Genomic DNA, 20,438 nt, shown 5'->3' on the forward strand with positions numbered 1-20,438 from the left:
ACGCTCATGCTGCTTCATCGTCTTTAACAACGTAAAAAGTCTGTGGTAATTTGTGCCCTGCGTTAGGTTGTTCCTCACGCTCCCCTATGTGAAGCTGTGGGTGAATTTGAGCAGACACACAGATGAAGAGATTGCATATTCATTATAAATGGAACGTGGGAACCCTATTTGACCCATCTTAGCTCTGCCCACAAGAGGAAGGTAGAGAGAGAGAAAGAGTCAGAGAGAGAGAGAACCACCAAGAGAACAGAAGAAGCAGAGCCCTCCGTTCCTTTGTACTTTAAATCTGCAGATTTTAGAATTTAGTTTTATTTTGTTTCGTGTCTCAGTTCGTCGCGTCTTTGTACAGTTTTTAATTGTTCTTCACGCAGTAAAAAAGTTATCTATTACACTCATTGCGTTTGCACGTTGAATAGTCTAACCAAGCTGCGTTTGTTTTCAAATTCCATTGATTCATTTTGAAAGTTTAAATGGCCAATGATAGATCATTGCGAAATCTGCTAGCACAGTTTAAAAATTGCACACAGAAGTGAACCAATGCTGACGTGGAAGCTATAACAGAAGTTTGCCTTCATAGCCTGGTGGCGTTGTAGCTTGCTCTGCACTGCGCTGCACTGCACTGCCGAAGAAGAAGAACAACAATGCGGAAATACGCCATTTTCACGAAGAGACGATACAAGCCGGGCGAGGTCCATTGTGATCAATTGTCATCGTCCATTGCCGAAGAAGACCTAGGAAAGGCCACTGTTTTAACGAGAGACGACAAAAGCCAGGCCAGTATTTGTATCTGGGGTAAGGGCCTAGCACTCTGTTCCAAAGCTGTATGGTACTTTCACTTTTCACTGTATATGATCCAGTCTTGCTGTGGTATTCTGTCCCCCGTTTAATCTAAACTTAGGTCAGTCATCATGCTAGCATTTATTTGCTATTCTGCGTGTAACCCTACTAAACAATAAGCAATCAGGATTTTGGTCCTTAAAATAGCTCATATAATTCAGTATGGATAAACCATGCTTTGTTCTCTATCATCATTTCTTTTCCCCTTTTCTTATTTTTAGTTACAGTTCATGACCTAAACTCACTATCTGGGAGAAAGAAGTGAGACTAAAGAGGCAGAAGAAAGAGAAAGAAAAATAGTACAAGAGCGAGAAAGTTTAACGTTGATTCTGTGGCCAACGGAACAACCACAGTTAACGCAGTCGTGTTATCAGCCCGGTATCATGTAAATAACTGTGATACAAGGAAAATGATGCTAATGTCTTGTAATTACTTGTACTTATAACAGTTTATCCAACAAGTTTGACAATCATTGAACTGCCTAGCTCAGCCTAGCAGCCAGCCTCTTTGTAGTAGCTAATAGTGGACTATTTGGTGAGCTCAACCAAGCCTTCGACTGTCCAACCGAGGTCTAGACCTCGCTCGACACTCAGCCATTACACACAGCCACTTCTAGCTCCTCTGAGCTGCCCCACCCATGTGATGCCCCTGTCAGAAAGAGCGAAAGAGAGGAAAGGACTGACAGAGAGATCGTTTTTAGAGTCTGCAGCAAATGTAGATTCATGAGAATCATTTCATCACCTGAACAGCTGAGAGAATGAAAAAGAGAATCTCATGGTTGCGTGCGAAGGAAAGGAGGAAGATGATCAGTGGTTTGTGGGCATCTGTGTAAGACACAGTGAGAGAGAGGAAGACTGTGTGTGTGTGGGCGGCTCACTGCACAGTTTGGGTGTAACAGAATTTGAATTTATGCACTTCGAGTTCACTAAACCTTAAGAATGGCTTATTACCAATACTTGAAAAGAATAGCTCTGTCTAAGAATTGCTTTACTTTCAAAGCCATACATTTGAGTTTAAATCCTTTGAGTGGAGGGTTGTGAATTAGTAAGATATTACTGAAATATATAAATTCTATGTAAATTCACCCTTTTATTTTCGTCAAAGTTTCTATACCTTCTATTTTGGGATGTATTAAATCTAAAACCTGTACATCCTACCTTTGAGTATTTCAAGTTCTTTGTATTTGATTAGAAGCGGGTACTAGCATAGTTACTGTCCATGTAATTTATTGGAGGCACTGCCAGTGTGTTTTTCTTGCAATCATTAAGCTAGGATTACTCAGATTATTAAAATATTAAAAATTATTCTGAACTAGTAAACCAAATCTATGGAATGCAGGGCGTGTACTGCTCAAACATCATAAACTAACTATTTCTGGGTCTCTGTTATTTGTTGCATTTTCAAGTCTCTAGCTTTCTCTGCATACTTATTAATTTAGTATTTAGTATATATACCTCATATTAATAAATGAGCTTTTATTAAAGTTATCATTTGGTTGGTTGTGTGTATGATCACCGCAATCTGATCAATTGATCCCTGTCCGCAGGAAAATCCTAACCTGAGACGAACCTAGAAGTCGGTTGTTTTTATGATGTAAGTGGGAAATAGCTGGACCAAATGACCTTCTCCCACTGCACTAATAATGCTCCAAATATAACACATTAAATTTGGCCTGCTATATTCTATATATCTAAGGCAATGCTTTGTAGTGTGGAACCCTTGGTCTTTGTTTCAAAATGTAACGTATAAGGTTCCAGTGTTTTCTTTAGCAATTTTTTCTTTAGGGCCATTAGAGTAAAGCCATTTACTTTAGTGATAATATATGTGCATATTTGAAATAAAAATAAAATAAACATTATGGCACATTTTTATGCCCATATTTAAGTAACTGGCTTCTTTCTTAACCTGTAGCTCCATCTAGCTGGTGTACAGACACACAGTCTGTAGCTCATTTGTTGTCAGTTTATGACCTTTGTTGCCATTGTTGGCTGGATATTTTGGCCAACTGTTCTTAACCCAGCAGTGACATAAAAGTGTGGAAAAACCCCAATAATCCCAACTGGCAACTCAATGTTAATTATGATTTTGGCTTGAAATGACAAAAACTTTCTTTTGTTCAAGCAACTTAAGCATGAAGTATATCACAGGATGGCACTGGGTACTGATAAAAAAAAAGTAATAAACAAAAAGCATTTCAGGTCAAGACAAAGCAATGCAAAGTCATATCATATGCCGATTTTAATACCTTATTTTTATCCTTTGTTTGACTTTTTGTAGACCATGGGATTGCTGTGTCTTGTACCACTGATCCTCCTGAGTCAGCCTCTCCTCATACAGTCTGGTAAGCCATTTATACAGTTTAAATAAGTATATACACCGATCAGACATAACATCATGACTATTTCTACGCTCATTTTATCAGCTCCACTTACTATATAGGTGCACTTTGTAGTTCTACAATTACAGACTGTAGTCCATCTGTTTCTCTGCATACTTTGTTAGCCCCCTTTTACCCTGTTCTTCAGTGGTCAGGAGCCCCATGGACCCTTATAGAGCAGGTATTATTTGGGTGGTGGATGATGATGTGGCGCTGATGTGGTAGTGGTGTGTTAGTGTGTGTTGTGCTGGTACAAGTGGATCAGACACAGTAGTGCCACATCAGTGTTACTGCAGTGCTGAGAATGATCCACCACCCAAATAGTACCTGCTCTGTGAGGGTCCAATGGGGGTCCTGACCACTGAAGAACAGGGTAAAAGGGGGCTAACAAAGTATGCAGAGAAACAGATGGACTACAGTCTGTAATTGTAGAACTCATTGAGTCCTCATAGATTTTCATATTTCGGATTTTGACTTGTTAGCAGGGCAGAGAAGTGTACTGTAAGGCCAGGTCTGTGTACCCATTGTGTTTTATTCATTGTGGAAGCCTGTTGGCCACTTCACCACTGAAGAGGGACAAGACGATATATCTAATTAATGCATTTTAATGCACAGAGTTGGCTTTTCACATAGTTAACTGATAAAGTTGAACTCTCTTCTGTGTATCTAGTCAGCATGATAAAACTTTGGCTAGTAATTTGAGAATATCAGAGGAAGCATCTGCAGTGGTACAGCTGTGCAACAGCAAGAGAGACCTACTGATTGGTGTGAAATAAGGAAGTTGAATCACAAAACTGAATGCAAAACATTACATTCTATCAATTTCTTTACATGTATGTAATCTCGTTTCTTTCATTTCAGTTTTTCAACAGGTAGATGTACATTGTGACCATGCAAGCAATGAAACAACAGCATGCCTTCTTGATGGTTCCTGCAGTTGGAAAGCTAACCTTGCGTCATGTCAGAGTAAGTCTCATAGTCATACTTTTTATATTAGTTGGCATGACCTTTCCCATCTTGCAGCTTTTCCAGCTCATCAGGCATTAGCATGCCAACAGGAGTACAGATTTCTATTATGCCCCATGTTTGTTGTTAGAAATAAAATAGGTTGAACAGTACAGCCAGCTGTGCTTGTATTCACATTTCTGATTTTCCAGCTTTACAGATACATTGCATTGAACAAGATGGCTGGGGAAAGGAGAGATTCTGTACCTCAAGTGAAGAATGTGGATTCTCAAATTTTCCAGACACTCTAATCGGTGTTATAGACTGTGAAATCACAAAAGGTGTGTTCAAATGTTTATTACTCTTCCTTAAATGCTTAAAGCACCATCTCTGTTACCAAAAACTGTGGTTGTATTTATCAGGGAAAAAAGTGGAAAAACAATTATTTATTGCTGTGATATCAGTAAAGCTTCTAATCCCCCACCAACATACAGTGCTGCTTGAAAGTGTGTGAACCCTTTGTGAATTTCTAAATAAATGTGGCCTGAAATGTGATCAGATTTTCACTTAATCAAAATCAGAATCACTTTATTTTGCCAAATATGTTACACATACAAGGAATTTGCCATGATGAGTCCAAACATAGATAGCATATTATGTACTGAGCAGACCAGAGAAGCAACTGGTAACAAGTATAAACTAAGAAAAAATGTAAATAAATTACAAAAATAGAATAAAGAATAATGAATAAAGATAAGTGTAAATATATGTAAATATGCAGATAAGAATACCTACACATACAAAGGTCTGATGACATATATGGGGACAGTCATGGGCTGGACGTTAAGGAACCAGCCTTGTGACTGGAAGGTCTCCTTTTTGATCCCTTGAGCTGACAGTATGTGACTAAGATGCCCTTGAGCAAGGCACCCAACCTCCAACTGCTCCCTGGGCGCTGTGGATAGGGCTGCTCATCACTCCGGGCAAGTGTGCTCATTGCCCCCCCAGTGTGTGTGTTCACTAGTGTGTATGTGGTGTTTCACTGGACAGAGGGGTCAAATGCGGAGGTGAAATTTCCCCATTGTGGGACTAATAAGGGTCACTTAATCTTAAAAATGATTATAAACAGAATTATATGAATATTTGCAGAAATTTACATCCGTACAGTTGTGCAAATTGCATTATGTTAGGGAGGAGTTCTACTGTAACACAATAAGGAGGTTTGATGGTTTAGTTTATTTTTAAAGTGCAAGGTGTGATTAGTGAGTGCTGCAGCTCTGGAGAAAATGCTGTAAGCATGTCTGTTTGTGATAGCCTTGAATCTTCTACCAGAGGAACATGGCTGGAAGAGGTCATGTCCAAAATGAGAGGGGTCAGCTGTTATTTTGAGTTCTTCATCAATCTGCTGTTGTAGATGTCCTGAAGCGTAGGCTGACTACATTCAAGTCAAGTCAAGTCAAATTTATTTGTATAGCGCTTTTTACAACTGATGTTGTCACAAAGCAGCTTCACAGAAATCCATTAAGGACAAAGTTTTAACATGAAATGTAAATCCTCCAGGTGAGTAAGCCAGGGGCGACAGTGGCAAGGAAAAACTCCCTCAGAGCTGAGGAAGAAACCTTGGGAGGAACCAAGGCTCACATGGGGGACCCATCCTCCTCTGGTCAAACTACCTACAAAATTATTATACTACTAATATTAGTAGTAGTACTAGTAGTAGTAGTAGTAGTAGTTAGGAGTCCATGAGTGGGAGTGGGAGTGGGCAGCTAGTCCAAGTCAAGTGGCGGTAGCTGGGCAAGTGGCGGCGACTGGGGCGTGGGCAGCTGGTCTGAAGCGGATAGCAGGAGAGCTCTGCAGACAGTCATCCATCAGTGTCCGTCCGGCAGGTGGGCAGTCGTTTACTCGGAAAAAGGTAGGGAGATGGAATTAGTTTTATTTTGTTTGAGTGTATGTAAAACAGAGTATGTGAACATTTCCAGAGTGTGGCTAACGACTCCGGCAGATCTGACTATAACAGCTTAACTAAAAGGAGAGAACCAAAAGGACACATAGACACGGGAGCACCCTGAAACAATTTGGCATCCCTTCGCTCCACCGTCCACAAACCTGAGTGATCGTGTGCGAGCGGCGGGACGACAGCACCAGTCTCAGTTTACTATAATTCCCTGTGTCCATGGACCCCTGGATCTGCTGCCTTTATCTAAGGGGGAACATTAACTACCAAAAGCTAAACTAAACAAGTGAGTTTTCAGCCTAGATTTGAAGATTGCGACTGAGTCTGAGTCCCGAACATTTTCTGGAAGATCATTCCAGAGTTTGGGGGCTTTATAAGAAAAGGCTCTTCACCCAGCTGAAGCCTTCTGAATTACTACTACTACTAATTAATTACTACTAATAAAAAGCCAGCACTCTGTGATCTGAGTAATTGTGGTGGCTCATAATGGGAAATAAGGTCTTGCAGGTACTCAGGAGCGAGCCCATGTAGGGCTTTATACGTCAATAAAAGAATTTTGTAATCGATACGGAATTTAACAGGCAGCCAATGAAGTGATGACAGAACTGGACTGATATGATCAAATTTTCTAGTTTTAGTGAGAACCCTGGCTGCAGCATTTTGAACTAGTTGAAGTTTACTTACATTCCTGCTGGTGCATCCTGACAGTAGTGCGTTACAATAGTCTAGCCTTGAAGTAATAAAGGCATGTACTAATGTTTCTGCATCATGCAGCGATAAGGCATTTCTTATTTTGGCGATGTTGCGAAGATGTAAAAAAGCTGTCCTAGTGATGCTGCCTATGTGTTGATCAAATGATAAATCTGGATCAATTATGATGCCAAGGTTTTTTTCTGCTGAACCAGGTATAACTGGGAAGTCAGCAAGATTTAAAATTAAATCTGATAATTTATTTCTTGCCACTTTTGGACCCAGAAGGAGAACCTCTGTTTTGTTACTGTTTAAAAGGAGGAAGTTACGCAACATCCAGCCTTTCACATCTTTTACCCAGTCCTCTAGTTTCTTTAACCTGTATTTGTCATCAGGCTTGGCTGATATGTATAATTGCGTATCGTCTGCGTAGCAGTGAAAGTTAATGCCATGGTTACTTATAACTGTGCCTAACGGTTACATGTATAATGTAAATAATAACGGTCCTAAAATAGAGCCTTGCGGAATTCCAAATCTTACTTGTGAATAATTGGAAGATGAATCATTTACCTTTACAAACTGATAACGTTCCGTTAAGAAAGATTTGAACCATGATAGGGCTGTCCCTGTGATTCCAACCATGTTTTCTAACCTTTCTAGGAGAATATTGTGGTCTATTGTATCGAAAGCTGCGCTGAGGTCAAGTAGCACCAACAGGGATACGTAGCCTTGATCAGAGGCAAAAAGAAGGTCATTTGTCTTAACTAGAGCTGTCTCAGTGCTGTGATGTGGCCTGAATCCAGATTGGAATTTTTCATATATGTGGTTCTTATGTAGATATGAACTAAGTTGTTGGGCTACAGCTTTTTCTAAGATCTTAGATATAAATGGCAGGTTAGATATAGGCCTGTAATTAGACAATACGCTAGCATCAAGGTTTGGTTTCTTGATCAGAGGCTTAATAACTGCTAGTTTAAAAGCTCTGGGTACATGGCCCAGGCTAAGGGACGAGTTTACTATAGTTAAAAGAGGATTAATGATAACTGGTAGCACTTCTTTGAGTAATTTTGAGGGAATTGCATCAAGTGTGCAGGTTGTACAATTTGCAGAGGAGATAATCTTCTCTAATTCTGGCTGTGTGAGTGGGTAGAAAGTTTCCAGCCTTTCCTCTGCAACTACGTTATGTTTTATATCAGCCACATCAGATGACAGCCAAGGTGGATTTAATACTGTGGGTTGAATTTGTTGTCTAATATTTTCGATTTTATTATTAAAAAAGTCCATAAAAACTTCACTGGTGAGAGTCGCCGGAATTTGTGGTTCAGTACCTGCCTGATTTTTTGTAATTCTGGAAATCACACTAAACAGTACTCTAGGATTATATTTATTATTCTTGATCAGCGAGGCCAGATATGCTGAGCGAGCCTTATTGAGAGCATTTCTATACTCTATAAGGCTGTCCTTCCAGGCAAAGTGGAACACTTCCAGCTTGGTTGATCGCCATTTCCGCTGTAGTTTCCGTACTGTTTGTTTTAAGGTACGGGTTTTATCATCGTACCATGGGGCGAGCTTTTTCTGTCTTATCCTTTTGAATTTAAGTGTCGCCATATTTTCTAAAGTAGATCGAAAGGTATTTTCTAAATAGTCGGTTAATACATCTAGCTCCATTGGGTCTGATGGAGTGGAGACTAGGGTTGTTAGTTCTGGGAGGTTTTCTACGAATTGTAGGGCGGTAAATGGTTTTATTGCGCGCTTTGTAGAATAGCGAGGGGACGTACATGTATTATGGCTAAGACGCAGCTCATAAGAAATTAAGTAATGGTCAGAGATTACAGAGGTTTGCGGTAGGATACTAAGCCTGTCTATGTCAAGTCCAAGTGTCAGAACTAGATCTAAAGTGTGACTACAGCAGTGCGTAGGCCCTGTTACATTTTGGGTAATACCAACAGAGTCTAGGATTGAAGTAAATGCCTTTTTTAGTGGGTCATCTGCCTTCTCAAAATGGATATTAAAATCTCCTACAATCATTACCTTATCATTGCACACAGCTAGGTTTGCAGCGGAATCACTAAATTCATTTAAAAATTCTGTGCAGGGCCCTGGTGGTCTGTAAATGTTAAATAATGAAAATGCCTTCTTTTTTGTGGCCGGATTTGTAATGTTGATGGAAAGAACCTCAAAAGAAGTGAAGGTGTCACATTGTTTCTGACTGATATTTAGGGTATTCTGGTAGATTACACATAATCCACCTCCTTTGCCTGATAATCTTGGGCTGTGTACATAATTATAGCCTGTAGGGGTGGCCTCATTTAGTGCTGAATCCAATGATCCTCTCCGCTGTCCTGATTATGCACTGGAGTTGTGTGGTAGAGAAACCAAAGCAGATGGTTGCAGATGATGTTAGGACGGATTAGATGGTTGCTGTGTAGAACTGGATTATCAGGCTCTGCGGCCAATTGAATTTCTTCAGCTGTCTCAGGAAGAACATTATCTGCTGCACTTTCTTGGTGATGGAGGCTGTGTTCCTCTCCCATGTCAGGTCTGCTGGACATGGTGGTGGCAGAAACTTTAATGACACCACAGGGGAAACCACAGAACCATTGATGTTGAAGTGTGGGGTGGAAGGGAGGGTTGCACCTAAAGTACATCACCATCTGTGCAGTCTTTTGTGCGTTGAGTAGCAGTTGATTGCTGCTGCACAAGGAGACCAGCTGTGAAGATCCAGAAGTCGAGCAGCTGGTCTCCTGGTGCAGCAGCAATCAACTGGTGATGTCTTTAGGTGCAACCCTCCCTTCCTCCCCACGCATCAACATGAACGGTTCTGTGGTTTCCCCTGTGGAGTCACTAAAGTTTCTGCCACCACCATATCCAGATACTGGTCACTTTATCAGAATTCCCTTCCTTTAAGCTCCACCTGGAGTTTGTTAATGCCCATTTATTAACGTACGGTTTTTCTTGGCCATCCTCAACCCTTCAACAGCGACTTTCATTCAATATATATCAATGTTCATTGTATATATATCAATGTTCATTGTATATATATCAAAGTTCATTCCATATATATCAATGTTCATTGTATATATATCAATGTTCATTCCATATATATCAAAGTTCATTCCATATATATCAAAGTTCATTCCATATATATCAGTGTTCATTGTATATATATCAAAGTTCATTCCATATATATCAAAGTTCATTGTATATATATCAATGTTCATTCCATATATATCAATGTTCATTGTATATATATCAATGTTCATTGTATATATATCAAAGTTCATTCCATATATATCAATGTTCATTGTATATATATCAATGTTCATTCCATATATATCAAAGTTCATTCCATATATATCAAAGTTCATTCCATATATATCAGTGTTCATTGTATATATATCAAAGTTCATTCCATATATATCAAAGTTCATTGTATATATATCAATGTTCATTCCATATATATCAATGTTCATTGTATATATATATCAATGTTCATTAAATATTTCCTGTTTGGCTTGCCATAGTGTATATATATATATATATATATATATATATATATATATATATATATATACACATATATATGTATGTATGTATGTATGTATGTATGTATACATACCCCACTGAAAGAACAAGTCATGGATTAGTCCCTGAAAGTCTGTAGACACCTAAAATAGTAAAACTGTAAAATGGTTACATATAAATTGGGGGGAAAAGCCTCTAAAACTCTTGGACTCTTATTTTTATTTTCCTGAAACAAATGCACTGTTTTGTTTACACAGCATATGGTCAAGACACAACTCAGGCCTTATAGCTCTCTAAGTGTGCTGAGAGGCAGCATTCTTGGCAGGAAGCTGATTGGTGGCTGGAGTCACAGTCATCCTATACTCCATTTACTGACTGAGATTCTATGTTCTAGGCAATATCCTATATTTATATTTGCTTTATGGTAAAAATATACTGATTGGCAACTTTATTAAGTAAACCCACTTGTTTCTACACTCTTTGTCCATTTTATCAGCTCTACTACAGCATTTTGTAGTTCTACGATTACAGACTGTAGTCCATCTGTTTCTCTGCATACTTTGTTAGCCTCCTTTTAGCCTGTTCTTCAGTGGTCAGGACCATTACAGGACCCCCACAGAGCAAGTATTATGGGGTGTGGGTCATTCTCAGCACTGCAATGGTGCTGATGTGGTGGTGGTGTGTAAATGTGTGTTGCACTGGGGCATGTGGATCAGACACTGTTTGTAAACACCTCGGTGTCACAACTGGATGGAGAATAGCCCACTAACCAAAAATATCCAGCCAACAATGTCCTGTGGGCAGCATCTTGTGACCACTGATGAAGGACTAGAGGATGACCAACACAAACTGTGCAGCAGCAGATGAGCCATCATCTCTGAGTGGACACAGTGTTTAAAAACTCCAGCAGCACTGTTGTGTCTGATCCACTCAGACCAGCGCAACACACTCAAACACACCACCACCATGTAACTGTCACCACGGTGCTGGTAATGATCTACCACCCAAATAGTACCTGCTCTATGGGGGTCCTGTGGGGGTCCTGACCAATGAAGAACAGGGTGAAAGGAGACTAACAAAGTACACAGAGAAACAGATGGACTGCAGTCTGTAATTGTAGAACTACAAAATGTACCTATATGATAAGTGGAGCTGATAAACTGGACAATGGGTATAGAAACAGTGTGCTTAATGAAGTGGCCAGTTGGGGTATATCTTTATTTAATGATATTTGAATGTTCATTTGCATGCTCAAATCTATGTTTGTTCTTTAAGTAACCATTTTTTCTACAAATGTTTTTTTCTATTTTAGCTAAAAACAAACATGAAATTAAATGTCAGCTCAATGTGGAATGTGGATTTGCAAAGTATATCTGTGCGACTCCAAAAGAATGCCACTGGAATCCCAATAAACAGTTCAAGGAAATCAATGATGCACGATGCGTCCTTCAGCACGATGGTAAGTTTTGTTTGTAAAAGCAAACGTCAGTGTATTAGTAGAATTATCAGCATATTAGTCTGTTAGAAGACTAAAACCAAGAATTAAGTAGTTAATGACAGAATTTGCTGCACAGTATTTTAAGAGCTAACTAATAGACTCTCTAATAGATTAAAAAAGCATAAAAAATGCTCTTAGATTCACTGGCCTTATTCATCAAATTTGCACAAAAGGTAGAAACAAGCGCACAACAAACAAGCCCACATCTGGTTCTTGAAGCTATCGCACAGCATTCAAATGTGTCCATAAGTCTTATTATTTACAAACGGCAGACCCCAGTTTGCCCCATACATATAATATAATGTACAAGGCTACATATAATGTACAAGAAAAACACCATGATTAATGGAGACGTTGTGAAACTCAACCAATAAAACGCAGACATCCAGCAGACACATAGTCAGTAGTTGTCTCCATAGGAGGAGTTTAAAAGGAGTTTAAGAATAAAATACCTTAGTAAAATCCACATTAGCATTTAACGCCAACGTTTTGAGGGTTTTTTTTTTTGTAGTTAATTGCATCTCAGAATAAAAACACTCTTTATTGGGCTGCTAGCACACACAGTACAATTACACCAGCTTCAATGCTTGGTGGCTAGTTGGAGGACTAATGGCAAAGGGAAAACCAGTGGTAGGGAACAAAACCCACTGGTCTCCCACTGATGGCAAACACAGCATAACACTAAAAACATGCCATATGACACAAACACATGTGAACCAGTAGAGTAGCACACTTTTAGCTAACAACAGCTCTTACTGGTTAACAGCAACATTAAACTTACAGTCACAGGCAGCTGCAGGGGTTCATGGGAGAATAAAAATAAGAACACAGAGAGCTCAGGGTCTCCACAGTATGAACGGGAAGGTACACCTGTGTTTTCTTTTCAATTAAGGTAATCTTGTTTTGGCAATTGAATACACATGTACATAAGTATGCCCTATGGATATCTTGTATGACTGATAAATGGTACTGCCTGCTGCTGCTTAAGTGTTATTAATATTAGACTGTTATTTGACAACTCATAATAAATCTTATCTATGCAGTATATGAAAAAAGAAGTGAAAAATATGAATCAGTGCAATTATTATTTGTTTAATATTAGCTAAACATTATTAACGTAGTATCTCGTGTTTTTAATGTTCACAAAAATATTGGTTAGTCAACATAATGTGAAAAACATAACTAATGCAGTTATGAGTTAGGTAATATTAGCTAACTGTTATTGATGTAGCTTCTCATGTGTTGTTCATGTTAATGAATGCCTTACTTTCCGTTAGTGAATACTTATTGTAACATCCATCCATCCATCCATCATCTAAACCGCTTATCCTTCTGGGTCGCGGTGGGGTGCTGGAGCCTATCCCAGCTGTCATCGGGCGGAAGGCAGGATACACCCTGGACAGGTCGCCAGTCCATCGCAGGGCAGACAAACAGACATATACATCCACACACACACTCACACCTAGGGGCAATTTAGCATGTCCAATCAGCCTGACTGCATGTTTTTGGACTGTGGGAGGAAACCGGAGTACCCGGAGGAAACCCACGCAGACACGGGGAGAACAGGCAAACTCCACACAGAAACGACCCTGGTCACCCGGCCGGGAATCGAACCCAGGCCATTCTTGCTGTGAGGCGACAGCGCTACCCACTGCGCCACCGTGCCGCCTCTTATTGTAACATATTACCGAAATTTGTGTACATTCAAAGTCGACCGTATGCAACTTTGATGAATAAGGGCCACTCTGACCAGAAGTGAATTTGATTGTACACCAAAGATAAAACTGATGAAAACAGTCTAGGCAGCAACCTGATACTAAAATAACTGATACTAAAATTCTCTCTCATTTCTTTACCTTAAGTGAGCCACTGCATCAAAGTGAATCCAAAATTGAACTTGATGGAAGACCTAAACTGCACTATAACATCTTCAAGTATGTTGACCATTTGTTTTTCACAACAGTATATTTCACAAAGGAATTCATTTACAGCACTGCAGACATTTTCTCACCCAGTCTTCAAATTTGAGAAGTAAGACTTCATAGAGAAATCCATACGTGGATCAGGGGTCTGTGTCCTGGAGATCTATCTCACCAGAGATTTCAGGTCCACCCCACATGGCTGTAATATTCAGATGCCCCTTAAGGCCTTCATTACCTGGATAAAGTGTGTTAGATTAGGGTTGGAGCTACATTCTCAAGGGTGGTGGATCTTCAGGACCAGGACTAGGCATCCCTGACATAGAGGACAGATCAAGACTGAAGTGATCAGCTTAGCACCATTAATTTCTGCATGTCATGGACATTATGAGTCTGTTTGGCTGATTCACTTGTGTTCACAATGAATCTTTTTATGTGGATCACATGCAACAGAATCCAGAAATGAAGTGTTGAAATGCCATGCCTTTAAAAATTCAATTATTTGCGTAACACATTTACTGTACTACAATCACCACTTGACTTACACATTAATTTATAGTCCTTTCCATTTCCTCCTACTTACTGTCACATTTATTATTATTATCGAAATACATTGCTAAAATATTTATTGCAACATGCAAATCAGACTTGGAATTAATTTCAAGAACAAAATGTAGTGAATGCACATAATGTACTGAATATATATCACATGACATTATTCCTTATAAACAAGCAGATATCATAACGATAATGACAATATGGTAACTCTTAACTGCAGGTGTATTTTTTACATCTACTTTTACATGAATTACTGCATGTAGGCTCTGGCCTCCTGATGTTGGTCCCTCTCACTAGCAAAGTAATCTAATGCATAGGTTAACTTTATAGACTTTTGTCACCTTTGGGGTATTCATTTATTTATTCACTTATTTTTCTTTAGAAACCCCCCCCAACACTGGGACAGAGACAGGAGGTTTGTTTATTGTTTTGCTTTTCATTGTTTTTCTCTTAATGTATTTATTGTTACAATAAAGCAATGCTTATCATGACTGATTTCTATTAATCAACTCATCAAATGAAGGTTTTGTCCCAAGTGACATTATGTTCATAATCAGTTCTTATTCATTTTCACAGGTCAGTGTGATAACAAGCCATCAGGTGAGCAAAACACTGGTTACAAATGTGAGGGAAACTCAGGAGAGGCTCGTTTGTTCTTGACATATTAAATTCTTTGATCTTACTTTATATTATATATTAATTCTAAATTATATTGCTGCAAATTATATATTAATTTATATAATAATAATAATAATAATAATAATAATAATATTACTTGTTAGAAGCACCACTAAATACTGTCTGTTTGTCTTCTTATGTCTGAATATGCAATCTTAATAAATATTTCAGTATTTAAAAAGTGCATAACCTTAAATATCATTCTAAATTATTAGCTATATGCTCTTTTCTTTCAGAGGGACAAAATCATGGCTGTGTCACAAGTATTATTTTCAATGTAATACTGGGGATCGTTGTGATAGCGATTCTCACAGTAAGTTTATTATAGTATTACAGAAGTATTATTAATTGATTATTAATAGGCTGGAGCCTATTCCAGCTGTCATCAGGCAGAAGGCAGGATATACCCTGGACAGGTTGCCAGTCCATCACAGGGCAGACAGATAGACATACACATTCACTCACACCTAGGGGCAATTTAGCGTGTCCAATTGGCCTGACTGCGTGTCTTTGGACTGTGGGAGGAAACCCACACAGACACGGGGAGAACATACAAACTCCACACAGAAAGGACTCCGGTCACCCGGCCGGGGAATCGAACCCAGGCCCTTCTTGCTGTGAGGCTTACACAGGTGCATTAATGTGTCAATCACTGTACCATCAACTTTACTCCCAAAAGGAAACAAATCAGTGAGCATGTCAAAATCATGTAAATCAGCTATGTTCACATTTGCTTGTAATAGCGAAGTGTGAGAGGCAGAGGGACATGGCTGGTTAGGCATGGCATGATTTGGGGAAAAAAGATGGCTTGCCAGGAATATAAACAGACTAGAGCTCTAGCTTAATTGACAGTACGTCTTAGTCTGGCTCCTTTGGGTGAGGTCTCTGCAGCTGGCGCATTCATTAAAAAGGCAAAAGGAGTCAGAGCCAGCAGGAGCCTTCATGGTTTCTGCCATCATTTTATTCCTTCTGCTCAGTTTGAGAAAGCTCACTGCCCATGCAAAGCATTCTTTAACAACCGGATTCAGTTGAAAAATAACAAATGAAATTATTCTGTGTCCACAGGAACAATTATTGCATGATATATCAGATTTAAGATACTGTAGGCTTTCATAAAGTTTCTTGAACCCAAATAGTGAAAGAGAAGCTCTCCCCCTGCCCTGATTGACAAACTGTTATTAATTTTGCAGATATGGGGCATCATGAGGTGTAAAGGGTAGGCACTATATATTGTCATTTCCTTCATGAATTGATCTGTTAATTTAGTACTTTTGCCTCTGTTTGAGTGCTCATGCTTTCATCAAACATTCTGTGCAATGCATTTTTTATTCTAGATTGAAAAAAACTATATTCAAGTGTGCATTTGTCAGATAATACTGTAAATGCTTTCAAGTACCCACCTCTAAACTGACTTTTATACATCTGTTTCTTTTTACATGAGTCAAAGGAGAGACAGTGGAGGTAAGAACATCATATTAAAACAATGCTAGTGCATTTTTAAAATGGTAAAAGTCTCACCTGGGCACAGGATTTGTTGATAGTAAAGTTTTTTTCCTGAAAGCTGAAATATTAGCGTTATTAAGTATAGTGCTGTATCCCTGAAAAGAGGGCGAAAAAAGACCTGAAAGTCCTGCACAGTATTTCCTCTTTCTCATCTTATTATGAGTAAAACCAGTGAGAGCTCCCCCTTCTGGATGTTTGTATATATAAACAATCAATGAGTGCTAAATAATGTTACACTGACTCTGTGCTAGCTTGCAAGTTTTCATGAATGGCATTCATTACTAGCATTCTAGCTAACTGTTATGCTGTAAGACTGCTAGCGCATCAGTTTGAGCTAAGAGCAAGCATGTATCTTGTGGGCTTGTCGTTGTTAATATTTCATGCTTCCAACTTTATTGAAGTGTTCAGATCATTATGTCAAAATAATGTTGAATGGCAATATGGCAAGCTAGCTAGCCAGCTACAGTCATAACTGTTATGTTGTTGCAAGCCATTTCATGTAGTTCATGGTTTGTAAAAACAGCAGTTTGTTCATATAGAATAGAAACACTTAGAAACTGTCTTGTACAACTATATTTGTAGATTGAATTCAAAAAGCAGCATTTGAACACATCTATTTCAAAGTCAAAGTCATTTTTTTAAATTTGTTATATGAACAACATGTCAAGCACATTCATACACTGAAATACTTGTGATAAAGTTCAGGAAATTATTGTACAGCCATAAAAAAAACACTATATAATATGACATAATATGACTGTGGTCGTACGAGGACATTGGATTACTCCCATAGACACTATATAAGATTATATAGCATAGCGAAGAAACATAAAAGATGCTGAATAAGACTTTGATTTTACAATAGGTTTTAATGATGGTAACACATCTGAAATTGAAAGGACAACATTAGAACTTAGTGTTATTGTTTCTATCAACAGTGCCTCAATAATATTTACTGTGCCTAATTTACTTATGGTGGTTTTCTTGTTTGCAGGACTCTAGCTCCATTCATTCTGACATTGAGGGAGATGAGCAATATATAAGCCCATTTTGAATTTGATGCTGACACCACGTTCCAAAAAAGCTGGGTTGGGGGCATGTTTACCACTGTGTTTCATCACCTCTTCTTTTAAAACCCACTCTGTAAGTGGAATTGGGGTTGTGTGTGTGTATATATATATATATATATATATATATATATATATACATACATACATGCGCACACACACACACACACACAACCCCAATTCCAAAAAAGTTGGGATGCTATGCGAAATGTAAATAAAAACAAAGACAATGAGGTGCAAATCATGTTTGATCTACTTATTTAATACTGACCATTAATGGACTATTTTTGTTTGCAGTTTTCAACTCTTTACCTGCTTGTTTCATGTTAAGGAATGTTAAATATTGCAATTTAAAGAAACTTTGGGTAACACTTTCTATGAATTTCACATTTGTAAGCATCTATAAACACATTCATAACCTGTTATAATGCATTCATAAGGCATTATAAACATGGCTATAAATATTTATAAAAATGCATTACAAGGATTTACTGAAACACTAAAACATACACGTTAAAGCACATTACGGGCTTAAAATGTCAGATTTTAAACTATAGTAGTGCTGCTATTTATAGTGTTTTATCCAATGTAGGAAAGTCAATGTACACCACCGTTAGCTTGGAACTAACTTAACACTGCATATCCAATAGAATACTAGCAGAAATTAGCATTACTGTAGTGTACTGTAGTTGTGTTACAGAGTGAAGGTTTCTAGCGCTTGACGTTAGAACCATTGAGGGAACAAATTACAATGACAACACTCTTTCAAATATGTTAACACTACTTATAATGCATTACGTTAACAATTCATAATGTATAATAAACCCGGCTATAAAATTTTATTGAGTTATTTTTACTTTATCAAACCAACCCAACAGCAGTTCTATTGATATTACCTGGAATGCACAATTAAAACATTATTTTTATTCAAAGAAAGAATGCTACCTTGGACAAACACTGCATTTAGAAACGCACTCCGTTTGGAGTTCATAGTTTGTGAATGTTTAGGCTTTACTTATGTATATGACTCATCCTTGTGCTTAGAATTTATAACATGCTGTAAAAAACTTTTGTGTCAGCTTGCCATCTTGAATCATGATGAAATTGGAGTTAATATAAAATAGCTTGTGAAAATTACATGAAAAGATATGGTCTCAACATCATCATCATAGACTATAATCAAACTAGTCTTTGCATGTGGCTGAATTTAAGCTGAATTCAGTAAAAGTGGTATACTGCCTATAACAGTGGTCTCCAACCATGGACCTCATACTTTCCAGCAGAGCCACACCTGCTCCAGCTAACCAACCGCTTTCCAAGTACCTGATTGGATGGATCAGATGTATTAGAGCTGGTGGTGTAGCAGCTTATTGGATACAGATTGGAACTATACTCTGCAGGAAGGTTGTTCACCAGGCCCAGGGTTGGAGACCACTGATCTATAACATCATTGCCAATAGCACTGTTGATTTCAAACAACAGAGGCCCTTATTACCTGAATTCTGAGGCAGTTTCCATGTCAATCACTCCTTCCGTTACTTACTTCCCCTAAAAATAATCCTCTCTATACACCACACCTATGCAAAGCCTTGTCAGTTGTTTATCCTCTGTCATGAGCCTGTCTTTCTCTTTGTCAGTCTTTTGGTATTTTGACCTGATTTATGTGAGCATTTTGATTGATTTCTTTGATTCTTGACCTTCTTGGCTGTTTTGTCTGATTTTTGCTGTTCTGGACTGTGTTTTTGATACTTTTGCATGTAATGTTCTTGATTCACTGGTATTTGAGCCCACCTCTTCTCTGGCTCTGCCTTTTGCACTGTGGATTTTCTCTCTACTGTCAGCCTTCTGACTTAGCTAGGTAATAGGACTGTACAAGACGTTTTAAGTCAAGAGTGTCTGTCAAAAGCTGTTACTGAGAAAAAGAAACACCAAAACTGGACATCTAAGATTTGCAAGAGTAGAAAAAGCTACTGACTTTGAATACTAAACTTTGGAGGTGTTTATAAGAAGCATGGGAAAGTATCCCTGCAGATTACTGTGAAAAACTGAAAGCTGTAATAAAGGCAGAGGGAGAACAAAAGCTGGAAAATATATATTTAGTTGTTTCTAAGTTTCTTTTTAATGCACTGATGTTTCTTACTCTTTTGCTTAATAGCCTGTTTACCCGTACATTAAATTAATGAAAGTATAAAAAGTATACCACATTGTGTGTCTTAATGCTCTTTGGGTAGACATCATGAAAATGGAGAAATAATCTGCAGACAAAAAAATAAATAAATAAAATAGGCAGTATTTTATATATAAAACAAACTCTATCTCTCAGTTTAATATATACAGGGTGATTCAAAAAGATTCATCCGATTTCAAAATGATTTATTTCACTTGTGAATCATTACAGAACAAAGCAGTACACTGTAAATGGTTTAAGTAAGCATAAAATTTATTAGGTAATTTATTATGTAAGTGCTCAATATGAACCTCCTCCAGCTGTACGGACAACTCCAGCACCATAGTTAAATTCATCCCATACTCAATTGAGCATGTTGGGTGTCACTGTACTCACGGCTCTGTCAATGCGATTTCGGGGATCATCCAGTGTTGTGAAACCAACGACAACAAACGCTCTGCAGATGAAAATTACTCATTAACTAGTTTTATTGAATGAATGATTATTTCAATCTATATTTTTTGAGTTGAATACAACTAGTTAATTTACTTGTTGCCACATGAAGTAATTTTTTTAGGTTGATCTGATGAAACATTTTTTACAGTGTGCAGCATTCTATGCCGCACAAGCTCCACCTTGGGCAGCCAACAAATAATTATATTGTGTAATAATCCAAAGCAGCCCGGTTTTGTAGAGTCATCATGTGTAGTAGTATAACTA

At 38.2% G+C, this 20,438-nt stretch overlaps 1 protein-coding gene across 1 annotated transcript; it reads left to right on the plus strand.

Annotated features, from left to right (window-relative positions):
• Window positions 1-231: 231 nt before the first annotated feature.
• Window positions 232-17,559, plus strand: LOC118803025. The gene is made up of 12 exons (XM_036563521.1): window positions 232-792; window positions 3,115-3,178; window positions 4,076-4,180; window positions 4,372-4,500; window positions 11,641-11,787; window positions 13,689-13,760; window positions 14,686-14,718; window positions 14,880-14,903; window positions 15,218-15,294; window positions 16,172-16,197; window positions 16,429-16,442; window positions 17,479-17,559. The coding sequence occupies exons 2-12, from the start codon at window positions 3,118-3,120 to the stop codon at window positions 17,484-17,486; spliced, it is 696 nt and encodes a 231-aa protein (XP_036419414.1). The 5' UTR covers window positions 232-792; window positions 3,115-3,117; the 3' UTR covers window positions 17,487-17,559.
• The last annotated feature ends 2,879 nt before the right edge of the window (window positions 17,560-20,438 follow it).

This window comes from Colossoma macropomum, unplaced genomic scaffold, assembly GCF_904425465.1.
Source record: "Colossoma macropomum unplaced genomic scaffold, Colossoma_macropomum, whole genome shotgun sequence".
In the NCBI taxonomy this organism is placed as follows: domain Eukaryota; kingdom Metazoa; phylum Chordata; class Actinopteri; order Characiformes; family Serrasalmidae; genus Colossoma; species Colossoma macropomum.